Here is a 21,229-nt window from a genome sequence, read left to right on the forward strand (position 1 = left end):
TGGATCCATTTTGTTACCCCATTGAAGAAGAAAACTGCTACAGACTCAGATGCACATTCATTCACCATCCCCAACTGTCCCAAGCTGCCTCAAACACAGTAGATATGTCCATGGTGGAACATTATAAATGTTCAGATGACTAACGGAGAATATCTATTTCAGCAGCAGGAGAGAGGGACTAGAGACAGACCAGGGTCTGGTACTCCATCACTCAAACTTTCATACAATTTCCACATGTTTCTCTAGGCTAGAGTACATGCAAGAATCAAAATATTTTTGCAGCAGGAGCTTTTGTTCTTAGTTGTACACACTATGCTACTTTTACTGTTTTCTGGGACCTTTGAAAAAACTTTCCAAGTGCTCAACTCAGAATACATTCACATACAAACAGAAATAAATGGACTCAGTATGTTATAAGAACATGTGATTATATGCTTGTATTAATGAAAATTAAAGAACACATAAATATAAGAAATAAAGAGATGGTTGGATGGATAGAGGGTGAGAGTTGGAGTCATATATGCAGCTAAGGAAATATGAGTTTCTGAATAGAGAAAAAGAAATTGCATGTTGCAACATTTTGTATTATCTCTGTAATTATTTTGCACATTTGAAACCACCCTGAGAGCTAAATTGAATTAGAAAGCATGATAAGTAAGTTCCATTTCTATGTCCTAGCACTTATTATTGAGTTTCTAGTTTGGAGCCATGAACTCAGGCTCAGAAATACCAGAGAGTGATCTCTGAATGAGTTCACAATTGCTTAATACAACAACCTTTGACTTATTGTTACAATATCTCTTTCTTTATCTCAGTAGTTAGTTTTGAAATGAACTATGGGCTGTTAATGATTTCTTTTTGCTGTACTATAAATATTAGCTCTCAAGATTAGCTAGAAACTGTACAGGTGGTTAAAGGTAGAATCCTAACAGCACCCACAAAGAACTCTTTGCCATGTCAGACTATCTTTGGTTTCAAGGAATACCTTTCCCTGCAGTAGGATTTGAAAAAGAAATACTTGAAGAAATCGGCAATAAGTTTGTGGTTAGAGATGAAGACACAGTCATATTGTCTTACCCCAAATCAGGTAAGGACTGTTAGTGAGAATGATCTTGAACTGTATGAGGAAGGTTGGGATTTTGATCCTCATTAATTTAGGGAATGAATGGAGTGTTCTATATATCAGATGTTTAAAATGCTTTGTGGCTAAGGAGAGCTGTGTGTCAGCACATTTACACTCAGAGAAAGACTTCTAGACTGCCTTGTGTGGTTGAAAAATCAGTTAAGGCAAGAGAGCAATGCTGCCTTACCCTCTCTTAGGATTAGTTGGGAATGGGGTGAGAGGATGTGTGGAGGATATGGTAGGAGTGGAGGGAGTGGGAATTTGGGTTGGTATTTTTTTAAAAAAAAAGAAAGAAAAAAAGAGAGCAATGTCAATGGATTCTAAGGCAGACTCTGGCATTGTTGTGTCTCTGTGTGGAAGAGTGAGTGAAAGAGGGAGAATGATGAGAATAAGGAAAAGAAATAACATCAAGAGGAAAAAGGCATGGATACAAGAGTATGTGGTTTAGAGTAAAATGTCATGTAGAGAATTACCATGGTTCTTGTTCAAGTTGTAGAAAGAGTCTCAAACTCAAGGAACCAAAAATGACTTTTGGGGAAGAGATGTTTGCTGGGTGGAAGAAGCATTGACCATTAGGAAAGTAATAGGTTGCTGACAAGGAATGTGAAATAACTTGGAAAGTGAAAGACAGTGGAATTCAGGATAAAGATTCAGACAACAGCCCAGGGAAGAAAAGTTGATAACTATCCACTGACAAATGAGCATGCACACATGGATAGAGTGAGTGTGTGTTAAATAGACAAGAGGGCATTTATTTACCTTAAGGACAAGCAGTACTCATAGACGCTACAGGATGGAAGCATCTCAAGGACATTGTCTTAAAAGAAGGGAGCTTGTCTAGATTTTTTTCTAGCTAGCTAGAACAGATTTTATAACTCCATCCCTGTGCAATATCTGGGATATTCAAATTCACTGCACCAAAATGTAGACTGATGATGGCCCAGGACTGCTGGGGATGTTCAGGAGGCAGGTGAAGGATACTGAGTATAATCTCAGTTTTTCCAAGTGAAACATTGGGGTGTACTAGATCAAGATACTTTGTGCTAACACCATGTAGACATTGTGAACACCACAGGTCTGTGTACTTGGAAACAGCTTCACAGTAAATAGTGTGATTGTATATTCTACTTGAAGCTTTTTAACAAATAATGTTGAAATTACTGACCACCAATTTTTCTTCTTGTTCAGGAACTAACTGGCTGATTGAGATTGTCTGCTTGATTCAGACCAAGGGGAATCCCAAGTGGATTCAATCTGAGCCTGTCTGGGAACGCTCACCCTGGGTAGAGTCTGAAGACGGATATCAAACTTTAATCAATAAGGAAGGACCACGCCTCATCAGCTCTCATCTTCCCTTCCATCTTTTCCCCAAGTCTTTCTTCAGTTCCAAGGCCAAGGTCAGTATCCAGTGATTGAGAAATCCTTGATCAAATGCTCATTGAACTTATTCTACCCTGACAGACCCTGGGGCTCTTGTTTAAATGGACTCTGATTTTGTAGGTTGAAGTAGGAAATCTGGAATTCTCATGCACTAGCTGATATTGATGTGTTCCCTCCTCAGACTAAATCAAAGTACCATGATGTCAATCACCACACAGTGATCCTGGCAGATGTATGGCAGAAAGTGGAACAACACATTAGAGCATCAAGGAACTACATATACAGGTCAAATGAAGTCAAAATTATAGTGTACAATAGATATTACTCTTGCGGTCACCAAAGCAATTAATTAATTAATTAGGTAATCTTGATTTTATAAATACCCCATACACCCAACACAGACTACCTCATAGGTAAGACAGCTTGAACAGGCATCTAAACATGTAGATGTTCAATAGTATGGCTCATCTGTATCCACTCTGTCTTGCTGGGTCTAGCTGTCCATTGAGATCAGCAACCACAGGAATCACCCATGGAACTACAGAAAGGATCAGAAATATTCATAGCTTCTTGTTAGTAAGAATGTTACTGGAAGTCCCTCCACCACAGAACTTAGTGTTATTTTATGCTTAAACTGCAAAGACACTCTTAGAAGAACTATCTCTCTTGAAAATGTCACAATTGAGTTATGACCATTCAAAAATTTGTGTTTGTGTCTTATTTGAATTTGGCAAACTCTTGACTGGAGAAATTGAGGCATAAAGAGATAAATTCTAGAATAATGTCAGAAAGGCATTGGTTTAAAATATAAGTATCCTTTTATTAAATTTATTTACTTTTAATTTATTTCTTTTATTTTTGAGATTACAATTTAATTATATATAACACTCCCCCATCCCCTTCCTCCACACTCATTTATATAGCCCTCCTTTTTCAGATTTATGGTCTCTTTTTCATTGATTGTTATTATATATGTATATTTATACATATCTACATATTTATAAATACTTAAGTACAATCAGCTCTGTCTGTACAATGTTCCTTGTCTGTATGTTTTCTGGGATGAGCATTCAGCATTATGAGACCAATAGTTATGCTTTTCCCAAAGGAAATTGTTTTCTGCTCTCTTCATTTCTTAGTTTCCTGTAGGTCTTGTTCTCACCATTGTGTGATGGCACATTGGCTTTAAGCTCTGCACCATGATTGTTTTGAGGGTTATATTGGGTAGTTATTGTTACAAAACCCAAAAGTTTGTCATATCGCATTTTGATTAAGCACAGTACTCAATATTCTGTGTAGATAAGATGCTCTTTCACATTGGATGAATAATCTTTCACACTGTAAGATTTTTTTTTACAACTAGAGAATCAGTGTTGAATTTTTATTATTGTTTTTATTTTTTATAGTATTAGTGACCTCGGTCATTTTGCTGCTACATATTTGTAAATCAAATTAAAGCATGAAAGAGGATTTTGACTATATTGTACTTAAGTATGGTTTTTCCAAATAAAATTATTAAATGTTTTTAGAAACTTCACGATATTTGATTGACATTTCATATAAATTGTACCAGGTAAAAGTGAAGAATGACTATATTGACCCTCATAAACATGTTTTTCCATTTCAGATGATCTATGTTATCAGAAATCCCAGAGATGTTCTTGTGTCTGGTTATTTTTTCTTTCATAAGACAAACCTTGTTAAGAATCCGGAGTCTCTGATGAATTATTTTGAGTGGTTCCTCAAAGGAAATGGTGAGTGTCCTATTAAATATAGGAGTTGCTAGAGGCTCAAAGGCATTTATTTCATTTTATTACTTAAAAAAAATACCAATCCAAATTTCCACTTCCTCCCCTCCTCCCACTTCCCTTCCAGTCCTCCAAACATTCTCCCCCACCCCCTCCAATATTAAGAGAGGGCAAGGCACCCTGACCTTTGGAAGGTCCACTACATTCAGGTTGAGTGTGGTATACATCCAAAGAGAAAAAGATCCCAAAAAGCTAGTACATGCAGTAGAGACAAATCCCAGTGACATTGTCATTGGCCCCTCAGTCTGCCACAACTATCAACCACATTCAGAGGGACTAGGTTGATCCCATGCTCATTTATTCCCAGTTCAGTTGGAGTTGGTGAGCTACCATTAGTTCACCAACTAATTGTTTTGGTGGGTGAACCCCTCATGGTCTTGACTTCCTTGCTCATATTCTTCCTCCTTCCGCTCTTCAACTGGACCTTGGGTGCTCAGTCTAGTGCTCTGATGCCAGTCTCTGTCTCTGTTTCTATCTGTTGTTGGACAAAGGTTCTATGGTGATGTTTAAGATAATAATCAGTCTGACTACAGGGCAAGGCCAGTTAAGACACACTCTCTATTGCTTAGGGTCTTAGCTGGGATCATTCTTGTGGATTTCCAGGAATTTTTCTAGAGCCAGGTTTCTTGCTAACACCAAAATGGCTCCCTCAATCAAGATATCTCTTTTCTTGCTCTCATATCTGTCCTTACTCCATCTCAACTATCCCATTCCCTCAAGCTCTCCCCAACACTCCACTTCTTTCCTCCTCTTCCCCTTCTTCCCCTTCTTCTACTCCCTGCCCTCATGCCTCCAAATTTTGTCAGGCAATATTGTCTGCTTCCAATTTCCAGGTGGATCTATATATGTTTTTCTTTGGGTTCACCTTATTACTTAGCTTCTCTAGGATCATGAACTATAGGCTCAATGTCTTTTGTTTATGGCTAGTAGCCACTAGTGAGTGAGTACATACCATATTCATATTTTTGGTTCTGGGTTATCTCACTCAGGATAGTGTTTTCTAATTGCATCCATTTGCATACAAAATTCAAGATGTGTGGTTTTTTTTTAACCACTATGTAGTACTCTAATGTGTAGATTGCAACACTTTCTTTATCTGTTCTTCCATTGAGGGACATCTAGGTTGTTTCCAGTTTCTGACTGCAAATAGTGTTGGTATAAACACAGTTGAACAAATGATTTTGTAGTAGGATTGAACAACTTTTGGATATATTCCCAAGAGTGATATTGCTGGATCTTGAGGTAGGTTGACTCCCAATTTTCTGAGAAACCACCACACTGATTTCCAAAGTGGTTGTACAAGTTTGCATACATGAGTGTCCTCCTTACTCCACATCCTCTCCAGCATAAGCTATCATTGGTGTTTTTTTATTTTAGCCATTCTGGCAGGTGTAAGATGGAATCTAGGAGTTGTTTTGATTTGCATTTCCCTGATTGCTAAGGAGTTGAACCTTAAGTATTATTGGACCATTTGAAAATATTCTGTTGAGAATTCTCTGTTTAGTTCAGTACCCCTTTTTAATTGGGTTATTTAAAATTTTAATATCTAATATTCTGAATTCTTTATATATTTTGGAGCTCAGTCCTTTGTCTGATGTGGGGTTGGTGAAGATCTTCTCCCATTCAGTAAGTTGCCTTTTTGTCTTATTGACTGTTTTCTTTGCTGTACAGAAGCTTCTCAGACTCAGCAGGGCCCATTTATTTATTGTTGTTCTTATTTTCTTTGCTACTAGGGTTATACTTAGGAAGTGGTTTTCTGTGCCCATGTATTGAAAGCTCCTTCCCAATTTCTCCTCTATCAGGTTCAGTGTGATCAGATTTTTATTGAGGTCTTTAGTCTGTTTGGACTTGAGCTTTGAGTATTATCATAGATATGGATCTATTTACATTCTTCGACAGGTTGACATCCAGTTATGCAAACACCATTTGTTGCAGATGCTTTCTTTCTTCCATTGTATAATTTTAGCTTCTTTGTCAAAGATCTGGTGTTCATAGGTATGCGGATTAATATCCAGGTTTTCAATTCTATCCCATTGGTCAACAAAATCAATTGTTTTTATGCCAATACCAGGCTGTTTTCATTACTGTAGCTCTGTAACAGAGCTTGATGTCAGGGATAGTAATGCCTCCAGAAGTACTTTTATTGTATAGGATTGTTTTGGCTATCCTGGGTTTTTTGTTTTTTTCCATATAAAGTTGATTATTTTTCTCTCAATGTCTGTGAAGAATCTTGTTGGGATTTTGATGGGGACTGCATTGACTCTACAGATTGCCTTTGGTAAAATTGCCATTTTTACTATGTTGATCCTTCCTATCCAAGAGCCTGGGAGATCTTTCCATTTTCTGGTGTCTTTTTCAATTTCTTTCTTCTAAGACATAAAATTCTTGTCCAATAGGTCTTTCACTTCCTTGGTTAGGGTTACCCCAAGATACTTTATGCTATTTGTGGCTATTATGAAAAGTGATGTTTCTCTGCTTTCCCTCTCAGCTTCTTTATCCTTTGTGTATAGGAGGACTATTGATGTTTTTGAGTTGATCTTGTATCCTGCCACATCACTGAAGGTATTTATCAGCTGTAGGAGTTCTCTGGTAGAGTTTTTGGGGTCACTATCATATCATCTGCAAATACCAAAAGTTTTACTTCTTTCTTTCCAATTTGAATCCCCTTGATCTTCTTATGTTGTCTTATTGCTCTTGCTAGAACTTCAAGGACTATGTTGAAGAAATGTAGAGAGAGTGGATAGCCTTGTCTTGTTCCTGATTTTAATGGAATTGCTTTGAGTTTCTCTCCATTTAACTTGATGTTAGCTGTCGGCTTGCTGTATATTACTTTTATTATATTTTGATATGATCCTAGTATCCCTAATCTCTCCAATACCTTTATCATGAAGGAGTGTTGAATTTTGTCAAATGCTTTTTTGGCATCTAATGAAATGATCATATGGTTTTTTTCTTTCAGTTTATTTTTATGATGGATTATATTGATGGATTTTCATATGTTGTACCAGCTCTGCATCTCTGGGATGAAGCCTACTTGATCATAATGGATGATTTTTTTTGATGTGTACTTGGAGTCGGTTTGCCAGTATTTTATTAAGAACTTTTGCACCGATGTTCATGAGTGAGATTGGTCTGTAATTCTCTTTCTTGGTTGAGTCTTTGTGCAGTTTTTGTATCAGGGTAACTGTAGCTTTATAAAACATGTTTGGCAATGACTCTTCTCTTTCTATTATGTGGAACACATTGAGGAGTATAGGTATTAGCTCTTCTTTTTTTTTGCATGTGCAGTGTTTTCACTTTTTATTATTATTTATTTATTTATTAAAAATTTCCACTTCCTCCCCACCTCCCTTTTCCCTCCCCCTCCCCACCTCCTCCTCTCTCTCCAGTCCTAAGAGCAGTCAGTGTTCCCTGCCCTGTGGGAAGTCCAAGGTCCTCCCCTCTCCGTCCAGGTCTATGAAGGTGAGCATCCAAACAAACCAGGCTCCCACAAAGCCATTCCATGCAGAAGAATAAAAACCCAGTGCCATTGTCCTTGGCTTCTCAGTCAGCCTTCATTGACAGAGACATTCAGAGAGTCGGGTTTGATCACATGCTCCATCACTCCCAGTCCAGCTGGCCTTGGTGAACACCCATTAGATCAGTCCCACCATCTCAGTGGGTGGATGCGCCTCTCGCGGTCCTGAGTTCCTAGCTCATGTTCTCCCTCCTTCTGCTCCTCATTTGGACCTTGGGAGCTCAGTCCAGTGCTCCAATATGGGTCTCTGTCTCTATATCCATCCATTGCCAGATGAAGGTTCTATGGTGATATGCAAGATATTGATCAGTGTGGCTATGGGACAAAGCCAGTTCAGTCACCCATCCTCTGTTGCCCAAGGAACAAGCTGGGGACATCTCCTTGGAACTGGGAACCCCTCTAGAGTCAAGTGTCTTGCAAACCCTAAAATGGCTCCCTTAATTAAGATATTTACTTCCCTGCTCCCAAATTCACCCTTCCTCCATCCCACCCATCCAATTCCCCCAAGCTCTCCCCAATCCTCCCCTTCTCCCTTCTCTTTACCCATCTTTCCTTACACCCACCCTACCCCTACCCCCGTGCACACAACTTTTACCTGGCAATCTTGTCTACTTCCAATATCCAGGAGGATAACTATATGATTTTCTTTGGGCTCACCTTCTTATTTAGCTTCTCTAGGATCACGAACAATAGGCTCAAAGACCTTTAATTAAGGCTAGAATCCACTTATGAGTGAGTACATACCATATTCCTCTTTTTGGGTCTGTGTTACCTCACTCAGTAAAGCGTTTTCTATTTCCATCCATTTGCATGCAAAATTTAAGATGTCATTGTTTTTCACTGCTGAGTAATACTCTAAAGTGTATATATTCCACACCTTTTTTAACCATTCTTCTATTGAGGGGCACCAAGGTTGTTTCCAGGTTCTGGCTATAGGCAGCACATATACTAAAAATTGGAACGATACAAAGAAGATTAGCATGGCCCCTGTGGAAGGATGACACGCAAATTCGTGAAGGTATTAGCTCTTCTTAAAGCCCAGGGTTCAAAGACATTTTTAAAGACAAGATGTCAGGGGTGACCTTGAAGTTCTGCTCCTCCTGCATTCACCACTTGAGTTCTAGGCCTGAGCACCTACTATCATGTTCTGTTTGTTAAATACTGGAACTCAAAACCACAATGTCATGCATGTTATCTAACTTGTCTACATCCCCAGCCTTTAGTATATTTTGTAATCTTCAGTTGGCTCCATCTTGTCCCTCAAAACATAAACAATCTGTGGCTCCCAGACTCATAACCATCTTAAAAGTGATGGTGTAGACTTTCTGTTCTCACACATCACTGCATAACAGGGTACAGGCACAGCTTGTCCCATGAAACACCATTCTGGCATGATTTGGAGAGTCTGGTCTTTCCAGTAATAAGGCAGGTATTATCTTATGTGGTGAATGAAACAGAAATGACTCACGTATATAATGGCATTTGAACACTTGTTTTCCAGTTGATGGCAGTTTCAAGTTTATGAGGCACAACCTTCCAGGAAGTAATACATCATTGAGTGTGGGATTTGAGAGGAAATAAATTCTTTTTTAATTTGCTCATTTACTTTATATCATGACCTCAGTTTCCCCTCTCTCTTCTCATCCCATTCCCTCTTCCTACCTATCCCTGTACTCTACCTCCCAATGCACTTCTCCTCTGTTCAGAAAGTGACAGGTCTCAGCATGGGTGTCAACATAGAATGACATATCATGTTGAGATAGGACTAAATTCTCACCTTATATTAAGACTGAGCAAGGCAACCTACTATGAGTAATAGGTTCCTAAATGTCAGTCAAAGCAATAAGAACAGGCCCAACTTCTACAGCTAGGAATACAAGTAAATCAAGCTACATAGCGTCAAACATATAGTGGCCCTAGGTCAGTTCCATGCAGTCTCTCTGTCAGTCCAGAGCCTGTGGCCTTCTATAAGCCCATGTAAGTCATTTCTGTGGATTTCCTTGTGATAATCTTGACCCACCTGACTCATCCAATCCAACTCTCTCTCTTCAGCTGGATTCCCACAGTTAAGCCCAGTGCTTTGCTGTAGGTCTCTGCATCTGTTTCTATCCATCACTGGATGATGACTTTCTAATGACAAGGTGGGCTGTTAGCATCCTGATTACAAGAGATGGCCAGTTCAGGGTATCTATCCACTGTTGCTAGTCCTTGATTTAAACATCCTTGTAGAAACATATGAGTTTCCCTAGCAGTAGGTTTCTATCTAACCTAAAATACCCCCATCAAGATGTATTTCAAATACTCTCCCATTCCATAATTCTCCCAGTAAAAATCCATCATGTTCCCACCCATGCCAGTACCCAGTCAACTCAGGAGATTTCTTCTATTTTCCCCGTTTTATGGACATATCCCTTTTTGCAATCTTTGCAACCTTGCCTCTCTAGGGCTGTTGATTGTTGCATGGTTATCCTTCACATTACAGATAATATTCACTTATGAGTACATACATACCATCTTTGCCTTTCCGAGTCTGTGTTTCTTCATTCAGGATGATTTTTTAAATTCCATTCATTTTCTTTCAAATTTCCTGATGCCATTGTTTTTAAGAGGTGAGTAACATTCCATTGAGTAAATGTACCAAATGTTCTTTATCCATTCATTGGTTGAGGGGCCCCTAGATTGTTTCCTGGTTTTGGACATCCATGAAAAATGCTGCTTTGAACACTGGGGAAAGTACTGAAAAGGTGGAACATTTCTGGGTTATGTTAAAATCTTGCACAAGAGAATCTTCCAGGAATCTATAAGGGAGAGTCCAGCTTAGACTCCTAGCAATATCATATATGTTGACTAAACTGGCAATCTCCTATGACCAGACTGGTTCCTAGCCCGACAGTAATCAGAGTGGCATCACCAAGTAACTAATGGGAACAGATGCAGACCCATAGCCAAACATTAGGTGGAGTTCAGGGAATCCTGCAGAAAATGATGAGAAAGGATTGTAGGTGCCAGAAGGGTCAAGGACATCAGAAGAAAACTCACAGAATCATCCTGGTCTCATAGGGGCTCACAGACACTGAACTGAAAACCAGGGTGCCTACAGGGGATTGACATAGACCCTCTTCATATGTGTTACAGTTGTGTAGAGTGACTCTCTTATGGAACTGCTAACTGCTAACTTCTTATGGAATGTCTCTGACATTTTTTTACTGGTTTTGGGGACTCTACTCCTTGTACTGGGTCACCTTGTCCATCTTTAATACATGGGGAGATGCATAGTCTTACTACAACTTGATATGCAATGTTTTGTTGATATTCATGGGAGACCCTCCCTTTACTAAACAGAAATTGAAGAGGAATTCTTGGAATGATACTAGAGGAGGTATGAGGGTGAGGGATGGGAGGAAATCAGTGAGGAAAAACTAAAGCTGCAATGTAAAAGAAAGATAAATAGACTTATTTTAAAAACAAAGGAAAAGCAAACAAAAAATCAAACTATTTCACTCATCCCTCTGGGCAATGACCTGCTCCTCTATCAAAGTCAGTCCTCCCTCATACCCATCACAACTACCATGTCTCCAGTTCCAGCATACTTGTACTACTTTGCTACTCCATCATTCCCACCTTTCCATAACGTATTTGTTCATCATAACAGCATCGGGAGCTAATATATGTCATGAAGTTTACCCTTTTGCCCAAACAGCTTTACTTATAAATATTCATTTCAATGAGCTATGTTCACGTTTAGGGTCTCTGGCTTCTGATCTACCATCAATACTGGTCCCTCATCTAGACTTGGATGAGGATATTATTGGATATCTTGAATATTCTATTATTGCTCAGACTTATGTTAACCCTGTGGCTATGGTTCCACAGGGCTTGTCCTTTCCACCTTCTCCAGAAGCTTACTGACAGTGTATATATTGAGGTAAACCTCTCAAGGCCCTGGATCTGGACCTCAGTGGTAGCTGAGTTGTTCAGTTCTGGTCTTTGTTGTGCCTTCTCCTAATCCAGAGGTGGCAGACAAGGGGCAGGGTTAGGCCTGATTAATTTTAAGATTCATTTTATTTTTCATGTAGAAGTGTTTTGCTTGCATGTATTTGTCTTTGTTGCGTATGTGTCTGATGCCCACAGAGACTGAAAGAGTACACTGGCAACTATCATGTAGATACTGAAAACTGAATCCTGGTCCTGTAGAAGAACAGTAAATGCTTTTAACTGCTGAGCCTTCTCCCACCATATACCTGTTTATTTTTTAAATGTAATCTTAGTTTAATTTTAGTATTTTTTATCTATATAGAAATTTATCCATATGTTTTAGATTTCCCAGTTTGGTGGAATTTCTTAACGTAAACTTTAATAATTTTCTTAATTTCACTGGTGATTGTTACAATGCTTCATTTTCAAGTCTTATTGTGTTAGTTTTGGTAATTGTTCTTCCCTTTGGTTAGTTTATTTAAGGTTTGTCAAAATTGTTTACATTTTGAAGTAATCACACCTGTTCTATTGACTCTCTGATTTTTTTTGCTGTTGGACTGTTTTCAAATTATGTATTTCATTAATGTCTGTGCTTACTTTACAGCTACTGATTTTGACATTTGACTTGTTCTTTTTCCAGAGAGTCCTAAGGTGAATAATTAACTAATTTATTATATATCTAACTGATTTCTTAATGTAGGTACATTGACCTTTAAACATCTCTCTTAGGTCTGTTTACATTGCATCTCACAGATGAAAGTGTGTTGTGTTTTGATTTCCATTTTATTGTAAGAATCTTTTTACTCTTGATTTCTTCAAAGACACATTCACAATTATGTTGTGAGGTATTTAATGTCCATGAGTTTATTTACCCTCTAGAGTTTCTCATGTCATTTATGTATAGTCATTTTATTCTTGTCAGGTAGAATATAAAGAATTATTTCAGTTTCCCCATATTTGTTAAGATACTTTCTGTTTCCTAACATATGATCTATTTTAGAGAATGTTCCATGAGCTGCTGAGAACAATGTGTATTCTACAGTGTTTGGAGACAATAATCTGTAGATGTTGTTTAGGGCCATTTTTACTTGTGATGTCATTTAATTTTGTTTACTTTCTATTGAAACGATGGGTTAATTGTTAAAAGTGAAACTACTATGTCACATGATGGTAGCCTGTGGCCTTTCATGTAGTAGTGTTTTCTGGGTGCACCTGTGTTTGAAATTGTTTAGTTCTCTCCTTGAAGTCTTCCTTTAATCAATAGGAAGTGCGATTTATTATTTCTCACTAGATTTTGTTTTAAGTCTATTTTATCAGATTAGATTAGCAGCACTCACTTGTTTTCTAGCTCCATTTGCCTGGAACAACTTTATTCATCATTTCATTGTAGGGTTTCGTGTGTTTTTATGATAAAGTATAACAAATATATACTTTCTAATTTTTATTCCCAACTCTCTGTCTGTGATACTTTATTAGAAATTAACATTACTATTCAGTAACTAACGGAAGATGTTTACTGATTCCTGTGATTTTGAAGATTTTGCCAAGGTGCTCAAGCTGTGTTCCTTTTATTTCTTATTTAATTGTTGTTCTAGTTTGCCTTATGGTCTCTGTGATAAAAACACTCTTGTCAGAAGCAATGTAGGGGAAAAAGTGTTTATCTGACTTATACTTTCAGGTCTCAATCTATCTAAGGGCAAAGTCAGGGCAGTATCTTCAGAAGGAAATAAAGTAGAAACCATTTTACTAATCTGCTTGATAACTTCTTCAGTGTCTCATGCTCAATTATCTTTCTCATACAGCCCAGTCCCAGCTACCTATGCTGTGTGTCATACCATACGAATCATTAATCAAACCAATAATTCAAGCATGTGGCCACATACCAATCTGATAGGGACAATATCTTAACTGGGAATTTCTCAGATAATTCCAAGTTGTGTCAAATAGACTGCTAAAGCTAACTTATACTTGTTGCAGTCTGATAGATAGAACTATTTTTCCATTTGGTCTAAAAGGCTCCTATAATTATATTTTGTACAGCATCCTTGGTGTACAAAATTAATTCATAAATTCATTTTACATATGTTTAGCATATAAAGTTTTGTTTCTCCTTCACTTGAGACAAGAGGCTTTAATGGGTACAGTAGTCGAGATGTCATTGGTTGACTTTTAGAACTTGAAATACAAATTTCCAGTCCCTCCTACTTTTTAAAATCACAGTTGAAATCTCAGTTCTGACAGACCTTCTATTACATTAGACTTGGTGTTTCTCTCTTGACAATTTCAATGTGCTTTCTTTGTTTAATTAAAGAATTCTGAGAAAAGATTCTTTTTTCATCTTTGTGGTGCCCTACTTTCCACCTGTATCTGAGTTGGCATCTGTTCCAACAGAAACCAACTTATAGAGATGTTACGGAATATTATTTTAAGACATGTTACATTCATTTTTTTTGCCTTTCCTCTTTTTTTTGAAAGTAATTTTATTAAATTATAAAAGTTTCCATTTCCTCCCCTCTTCCCAACACCCTCCCACTCCCCCCACTCCCTCTCCTCCTCCCTCTTCGTCCCTTAGGGCAGTCAGGGTTTCCTGCCCTGTGGGAAGTTCAAGTTCCTCCCCCCTCCCTCCAGGTCCAGGAAGGTGAGTATCCAAACAGACTGGATCCCCAAAATCCAGTATATGCAGAGGAAACAAGTCCCAGTGTCATAGTCAATGGCTTTTCAGAAAGACTTCGGGCCAGCCACAGTCAGAGAATCCGGCCAAATTCCGAGAATCTGGTTAGATCACCTCCTCGTTCAGTCCCAGTCCAACTGGCCTTGGTAAACTCTCATTAGATCCGTCCCCTTGTATCAGTGGGTGATAGCATCCCTCGTAGTCCTGATTTCCTTTTTCATGTTCTTCCTCCTTCTGCTCCTCCTTTGGACCTTGGGGGGGCTCAGTCCGGTGCTCCAATGTGGGTCTTCATCTGTATCGCCATCCATCGTCGGATGAAGGTTCCCTCTGATCTTGCCTTCCTCGCTCACGTTCTCTTTCCTTCTGCTCCTCATTTGGACCTTGGGGGGCTCAGTCCGGTGCTCCAATGTGGGTCTCCGTCTGTATCGCCATCCATCGCCAGATGAAGGATCTATGGTGATAAGCAAAATATTCATCAGTATGGTTATGGGCCAAGGCCTGTTCAGGCACCCTCTCCTCTGTCCAGAGAACAATCTGGGGATCTCTCCTTGGACCTGGGATCCCAATATAATCAAGTTTCCTATAAACCCTAAAATGACTCCCTTAGTTGAAATATATTCTTCCCTGATCCCGTATTCATCCTTCCTCCCTTCCCCCCATCCCGGTCAACCGAGCTTTCTCCATTCCTTCCCTACTCCCTTCTCTCTAACCCTCTCCCCTTCCAACAACCCTCCCACCCCCCCCATGCACCCAAGGTTACCTGGGACTCTTGACTATTTCCTACCTCCTGGCGGATAGCTAAATAGTCTTCATCAGGTTCGTCTTCTCATTTAGCTTCTCTAGGATCACGAATAATAGGCTCAAAGACCTTTAATTATGGTTAGAATCCACTTATGAGTGAATACATACCGTGTTCCTCTTTTTGGGTCTGGCTTACCTCACTCAGTAAAGCGTTTTCTATGTCCATCCATTTGCATGCAAAATTCAAGATGTCATTGTTTTTTACCGCTTAGTAGAACTCTAATGTGTATATGTTCCACACCTTTTTTAACCATTCTTCTATTGAGGGGCACCTAGGCTGTTTCCAGGTTCTGGCTATTACAAATAGTGCTGCTATGAACATAGTAGAACAAATGCTTTTGTAGTATGTTAGGGAATCTCTAGGGTATATTCCCAAGAGTGGAATTGCTGGGTCCTGAGGGAGGTTGACTCCCAGTTTCCTGAGCAACCGCCACACTGATTTCCACAGTGGCTGCACAAGTTTGCATTCCCACCAACAATGGATGAGTGTTCCCCTCATTCCACATCCTCTCCAGCATAGGCTATCATTGGTGTTTTTGAGTTTGGCTATTCTGACAGGTGTAAGATGATATCTCAAAGTGGTTTTGATTTACATTTCCCTGATCGCTAAGGAGGTTGAGCATGACCTTAAGTGCTTTTTAGCCATTCGAAGTTCATCTGTTGTGAATTCTCTGTTCAGTTCAGTACCCCATTTTTTAATTTGGTTAATTAGAGTTTTAGTGTCTAGTTTCTTGAGTTCTTTGTATATTTTGGAGATCAGACCTTTGTCTGTTGAAGGGTTTGTGAAGATCTTTTCCCAGTCAGAAGGTAGCCTTTTTGTCTTACTGACAGTGTCCTTTGCTTTACAGAAGCTTCTCAGTTTCAGTAGGTCCCAATTATTTATTGTTTCTCTTATTGTCTGCGCTCCTGGGGTTCTGCTTAGGAAGTGGTCTCCTGTGCCTATATCTTGTAGACTACTTTTCACTTTCTCTTCTATCAGGTTCAAAGTGGTCGGATTAATGTTGATGTCTTTTATCCATTTGGACCTGAGTTTTGTGCATGGTGATAGATATGGATCTATTTTCATTCTTCTACAGGTTGACATCCAGTTATGCCAGCACCATTTGTTAAAGATGCTATCCTTCTTCCATTGTATAGCTTTAGCTCCCTTGTCAAAAATCAGGTGTTCATAAGTTTGTGGGTTAATACCCGGGTCTTCTATTCGATTCCATAGGTCGACTTCTCTGTTGTTATGCCAATACCAAGCTGTTTTCAATACTGTTGCTCTGTAATAGAGTTTGAAGTCAGGGATGGTAATGCCTCCAGAAGTTCCTTTATTGTATAAGATTGTTTTGGCTATCCTGGGTTTTTTGTTTTGCCATATAAACTTGATTATTGTTCTCTCAAGGTCTGTGAAGAAGTTTGATGGGATTTTGATGGGAATTGCATTGAATCTATAGATTGCTTTTGGTAGAATTGCCATTTTTACTATGTTGATTCTCCCAATCCAAGAGCAGGGGAGGTCTTTCCATTTTCTGGTATCCTCCTCAATTTCTTTCTTCAAAGACTTAAAGTTCTTGTCAAATAGGTCTTTCACTTCCTTGGTTAGAGTTACCCCAAGATATTTTATGCTATTTGTGGCTATCATGCAAGGTGATGTTTCTTTGATTTCCCTCTCTGCTTCTTTATCCTTTGTGTATAGGAGGGCTACCGATTTTTTGGAGTTGATCTTGTATCCTGCCACATTACTAAAGGTGTTTATCAGCTGTAGGAGTTCTTTGGTAGAGTTTGTGGGGTCGCTGATGTACACTATCATATCGTCTGCAAATAACGAAAGTTTAACTTCATCTTTTCCATTTCGAATCCCCTTGATCCCCTTATGTTGTCTTATTGCTATTGCTAGAACTTCAAGCACTATATTGAAGAGGAATGGTGAGAGTGGACAGCCTTGTCGTGTTCCTGATATTAGTGAAAAGACTTTGAGTTTCTCTCCATTCAATTTGATGTTAGCTGACGGCTTGCTCTATATTGCTTTTATTATATTTAGGTATGATCCTTGTATCCCCAGTCTCTCCAACACCTTTATCATAAATGGGTGTTGAATTTTGTCAAATGCTTTTGCAGCATCCAATGCAATGATCATATGGTTTTTATCTTTCAGTTTATTTATATGATGGATTACATTGATAGATTTGCATATGTTGAACCAACCCTGCATCTCTGGGATTAAGCCCACTTGATCATAATGGATAATTTTTCTAATGTATTCTTGGATTCGGTTTGCCAGTATTTTATTGAGTATTTTTGCATCAATGTTCATGAGTGATATTGGTCTGTAATTGTCTTTCCTGGTTCTGTCTTTGTGTGGTTTTGGTATCATGGTAACTTTAGCTTCATAAGAGGAGTTTGGCAATGACTCTTCTGTTTCTATATTATGGAATACATTAAGGAGTATAGGTATTAGCTCTTCCTGGAAGTTCTGGTAGAATTCTGCATTGAAACCATCTGATCCTGGGCTTTTATTGGTAGGGATATTTTTAATAACAGCTTCTAATTCTTCACGACTGACAGGTCTATTTAGATTGTTCACCTGTTCTTGATTAAACTTCGGTATATGGTACTTATCTAAAAAAATGTCCATTTCTTTTACATTTTCCAACTTTGTGGCATATAAATTTTCGTAGTAAGATCTAATGATTCTCTGAATTTCCTCTGTGTCTGTGGTTATGTCCCCCTTTTCATTTCTGATCTTATTAATTTGCATGTTCTCTCTCTACCGTTTGATTAATTTGGATAGGGGTTTGTCAATCTTGTTGATTTTCTCCAAGAACCAGCTTTTTGATTCATTGATTCTTTGGATTGTTTTCTGTGTTTCTATTTTGTTGATTTCAGCCCTCAGTTTGATTATTTCCAGTCTTCTACTCCTCCTGGGTGAATCAGCTTCTTTTTTTTCGAGAGCTTTCAAGTGTGCTGTTAGGTCTCCAATGTGTGCTTTCTCCGTTTTCTTTAATTGGGCACTTAGTGCTATGAACTTTCCTCTTAGCACTGCTTTCATAGTGTCCCATAGGTTTGAGTATGTTGTGTCTTTGTTATCATTAAATTCAAGGAAGAATTTAATTTCTTTCTTTATTTCTTCCTTGACCCATGGGTGATTCAGTAGTTGACTGTTCAACTTTCATGACTTTGTTGGCTTCCTGGGGGTAGCACTGTTCTTGAATTCTAACTTTAATCCATGGTGGTCTGACAAGACACAGGTGGTTACTAATTTTTTTTTTTGGAAAGTAAATTTTATTAAATTATAAAAGTTTCTATTTCCGCCCCTCTTCCCAACACCCTCCCACTCCCCCCACTCCCTCTCCTCCTCCCTCTTCGTCCCTTAGGGCAGTCAGGGTTTCCTGCCCTGTGGGAAGTTCAAGTTCCTCCCCCCTCCCTCCAGGTCCAGGAAGGTGAGTATCCAAACAGACTGGATCGACTAATATTTTTTTGTATCTGTGGAAGTTTGCTTTGTTACCCAGTATGTGGTCAATTTTCGAGAAGGTTCCATGATCTGCAGAGAAGAAGGTATATTCTTTCCTATTTGACTGTAATGTTCTATAGATGTCTGTTAAGTCCATTTGATTCAATACCTCCAATAATTCTCTTATTTCTCTGTTAGGTTTCTGTCTGATTGACCTGTCCATTGGTGAGAGAGGAGTGTTGAAGTCTCCTACTATTAGTGTGTGTGGTTTGATGACTGCCTTGACTTCTAGAAGTGTTTCTTTTACATAAGTAGGAGGCTTTATATTAGGGGCGTAGATATTCAGGATTGAGACTTCCTCCTGATGAATTGTTTTTGTTATGAGTATAAAATGTCCATCTCCATCTCTTCTGATTGATTTTAGTTTGAATTCAATTTTGTTGGAGATTAGAATGGCCACACCTGCTTGTTTCTTAGGTCCGTTTGCTTGAAAAACCATTTCCCAACCCTTTACCCTGAGTAGATGTCTGTCTTTGTGGTTGAGGTGTGTTTCTTGTAAACAGCAGAATGTTGGATCCTGTTTTCGTATCCAGTCTCTTAGTCTGTGCCTTTTTATAGGTGAATTGAGTCCATTAATATTAAGTGATATTAATGACCAGTGGTTGTTGACTCTGGTTACTATTATTTTTTGTTTGTTTGATTAATAGAGTTTGCATGTGTCCCTTCTTTGAGTTAAGCTCGTGAAGGGTCGCTAGATGTCTGAGTTATTGTAAGCAGTGCTGGCAATGTTGGACTCCTTGGGTTGCGATTTTCCTTCTATTACTTTCTGAAAGGCTGGGTTTGTGCCTGCTAATTGTTTAAATTTGTTCTTATCCTGGAATATTTTGTTTTCTCCATTGATAGTGTATGATAGCTTGGCTGGGTATATTAGTCTGGGCTTGCATCCATGGTCTCTTAGTTTCTGCAGTACCTCTATCCAAGATCTTCTGGCTTTCATGGTTTCCATAGAGAAGTCCGGTGTAAGTCTGATAGGTTTACCTTTATAAGTTACTTGCCCTTTTTCCTTTGCAGTTCTTAATATTCTTTCTTTAATCTGTATGTTTTGTGTTTTGATTATTATATGGCGAGGGGATTTTTTTTTTTTTTGATCAAGCCTATTCGGTGTTCTGTATGCTTCTTGAACCTTCATAGGAATATCATTCTTTAGATTGGGAAAGTTTTCTTCTATAATTTTGTTGAATATATTTTCTGGTCCTTTGATCTGCAGTTCTTCTCCTTCTTCAATCCCTATTATTCTTAGATTTGGTTTTTTTATTGTGTCCCAGATTTCTTGAATGTTTTGTGATGAGAATTTGCTGGATTTGCTGTTTTCTTTGATCAGAGCATTTATTTTCTCTATGGTATCTTCAGACTCTGAGACTCGTTCTTCCATCTCTTGTATCCTATTGCTTATGCTTGATTCTGTAGTCTCTGTTCGTTTACCTAGATTTTCCATATCCAGCCGGTCCTCGTTTTGTGTTTTCTTCATTGCCTCTATTTCAGTTTTCAATTCTTGAACTGTTTCCATTACCTGTTTGATTGTTTTTTCTTGGTTTCCCAGTGTATCATTCATGGATTTACTCATTTCTTCGATCTTTTTTTATATTTTTCATCCATTTCTTTACTCATTTCTTCAATCTTTTTATTATACTTCTCATCCAGTTCTTTAAGGGAGTTATTCATATCCTGTTTAAGGGACTCTATTGCTTTCATAATGGCATTTTTTCCCGCTTCTTCTGAATTAAGAGGTTCAAGTCCTTCTATTGTAGGGTCATTGGGTTCTGGTGTTTTCATGTTGTTTTTTAGATTGTTGGAGGAGTTCTTGCCTTGGCGTCTGCCCATCTCTTCCTTCAAATGCTTTCTACTGGATCTTCTAGTACCAGGTCAGGTTCCCTTGTTGGGCAGGGACTTCACTGACAGAAGGCCTACCTTTCCTCAGGCAGTCTATTGAAACAAGGCACTCCCTACTCCCGGGTTGAACTCACAACCCAGGCCCAGCGAGCAAGGGAGTTGCTCTGGGGAGATCTTGTGGCCCCAGAGGGAAGGGGGGAAGAGAGGAAGGTGTACCTGGATAAAGGCTGGGATGGGATTCGGGAGAGCTCCGCAGGGAGGAGTTGCCTCTGCCTGGTGACCAGATTGTCGAGGGGGGCGGGGAAAGACTGAATTCCTCCTAGCCGTAGCCCTCTGGCCAGGAGAAAACTCACCCCTCCTCCAATGGAAGTCTGCTAGAAGTTCATTCTCTCTTGCTGGCCAGAAATGTGATTGAGCTGAGACAGGGCTTGCCTGTCCTGAGGCAGGCTCTCAAAGCACCGGAGCTGCCCCTGCCGGACTGAGCCCACAGTCCAGGCCCAGCGAGCAAGGGAGCACCTCTGGGGAGATCTTGTGTCTCCAGAGGGGATTGGGGGAAGAGAGGAAGGTGTACCTGGATAAAGGCTGGGACAGGATTCAGGAGAGCTCCGCAGGGAGGAGTCGCCTCTGC

General features: G+C 39.1%; 1 protein-coding gene and 1 non-coding gene across 2 annotated transcripts in view; both read left to right on the forward strand.

Moving 5' to 3' along the window:
* The first annotated feature begins 882 nt into the window (after nt 1-882).
* Nucleotides 883-21,229, forward strand: part of LOC125398764 (sulfotransferase 2A1-like) — a 31,392-nt gene continuing 11,045 nt past the window's right edge. Inside the window, exons 1-3 of the mRNA XM_087908867.1 lie at nt 883-1,087; nt 2,312-2,520; nt 4,131-4,257. Of these exons, the coding sequence (XP_087764993.1) occupies nt 955-1,087; nt 2,312-2,520; nt 4,131-4,257 (469 nt within the window). The 5' untranslated portion in view covers nt 883-954. The remainder of the gene's footprint in view (nt 1,088-2,311; nt 2,521-4,130; nt 4,258-21,229) is intronic.
* On the forward strand, nt 8,752-8,860 carry LOC125398775 (U6 spliceosomal RNA). Its single transcript, XR_007231529.1, has one exon. It is a non-coding gene; the product is annotated as a U6 spliceosomal RNA (small nuclear RNA).

The sequence above is a fragment of the Myodes glareolus genome, chromosome 1 (genome assembly GCF_982192425.1).
Source record: "Myodes glareolus chromosome 1, mMyoGla1.1, whole genome shotgun sequence".
NCBI lineage: Eukaryota > Metazoa > Chordata > Mammalia > Rodentia > Cricetidae > Myodes > Myodes glareolus.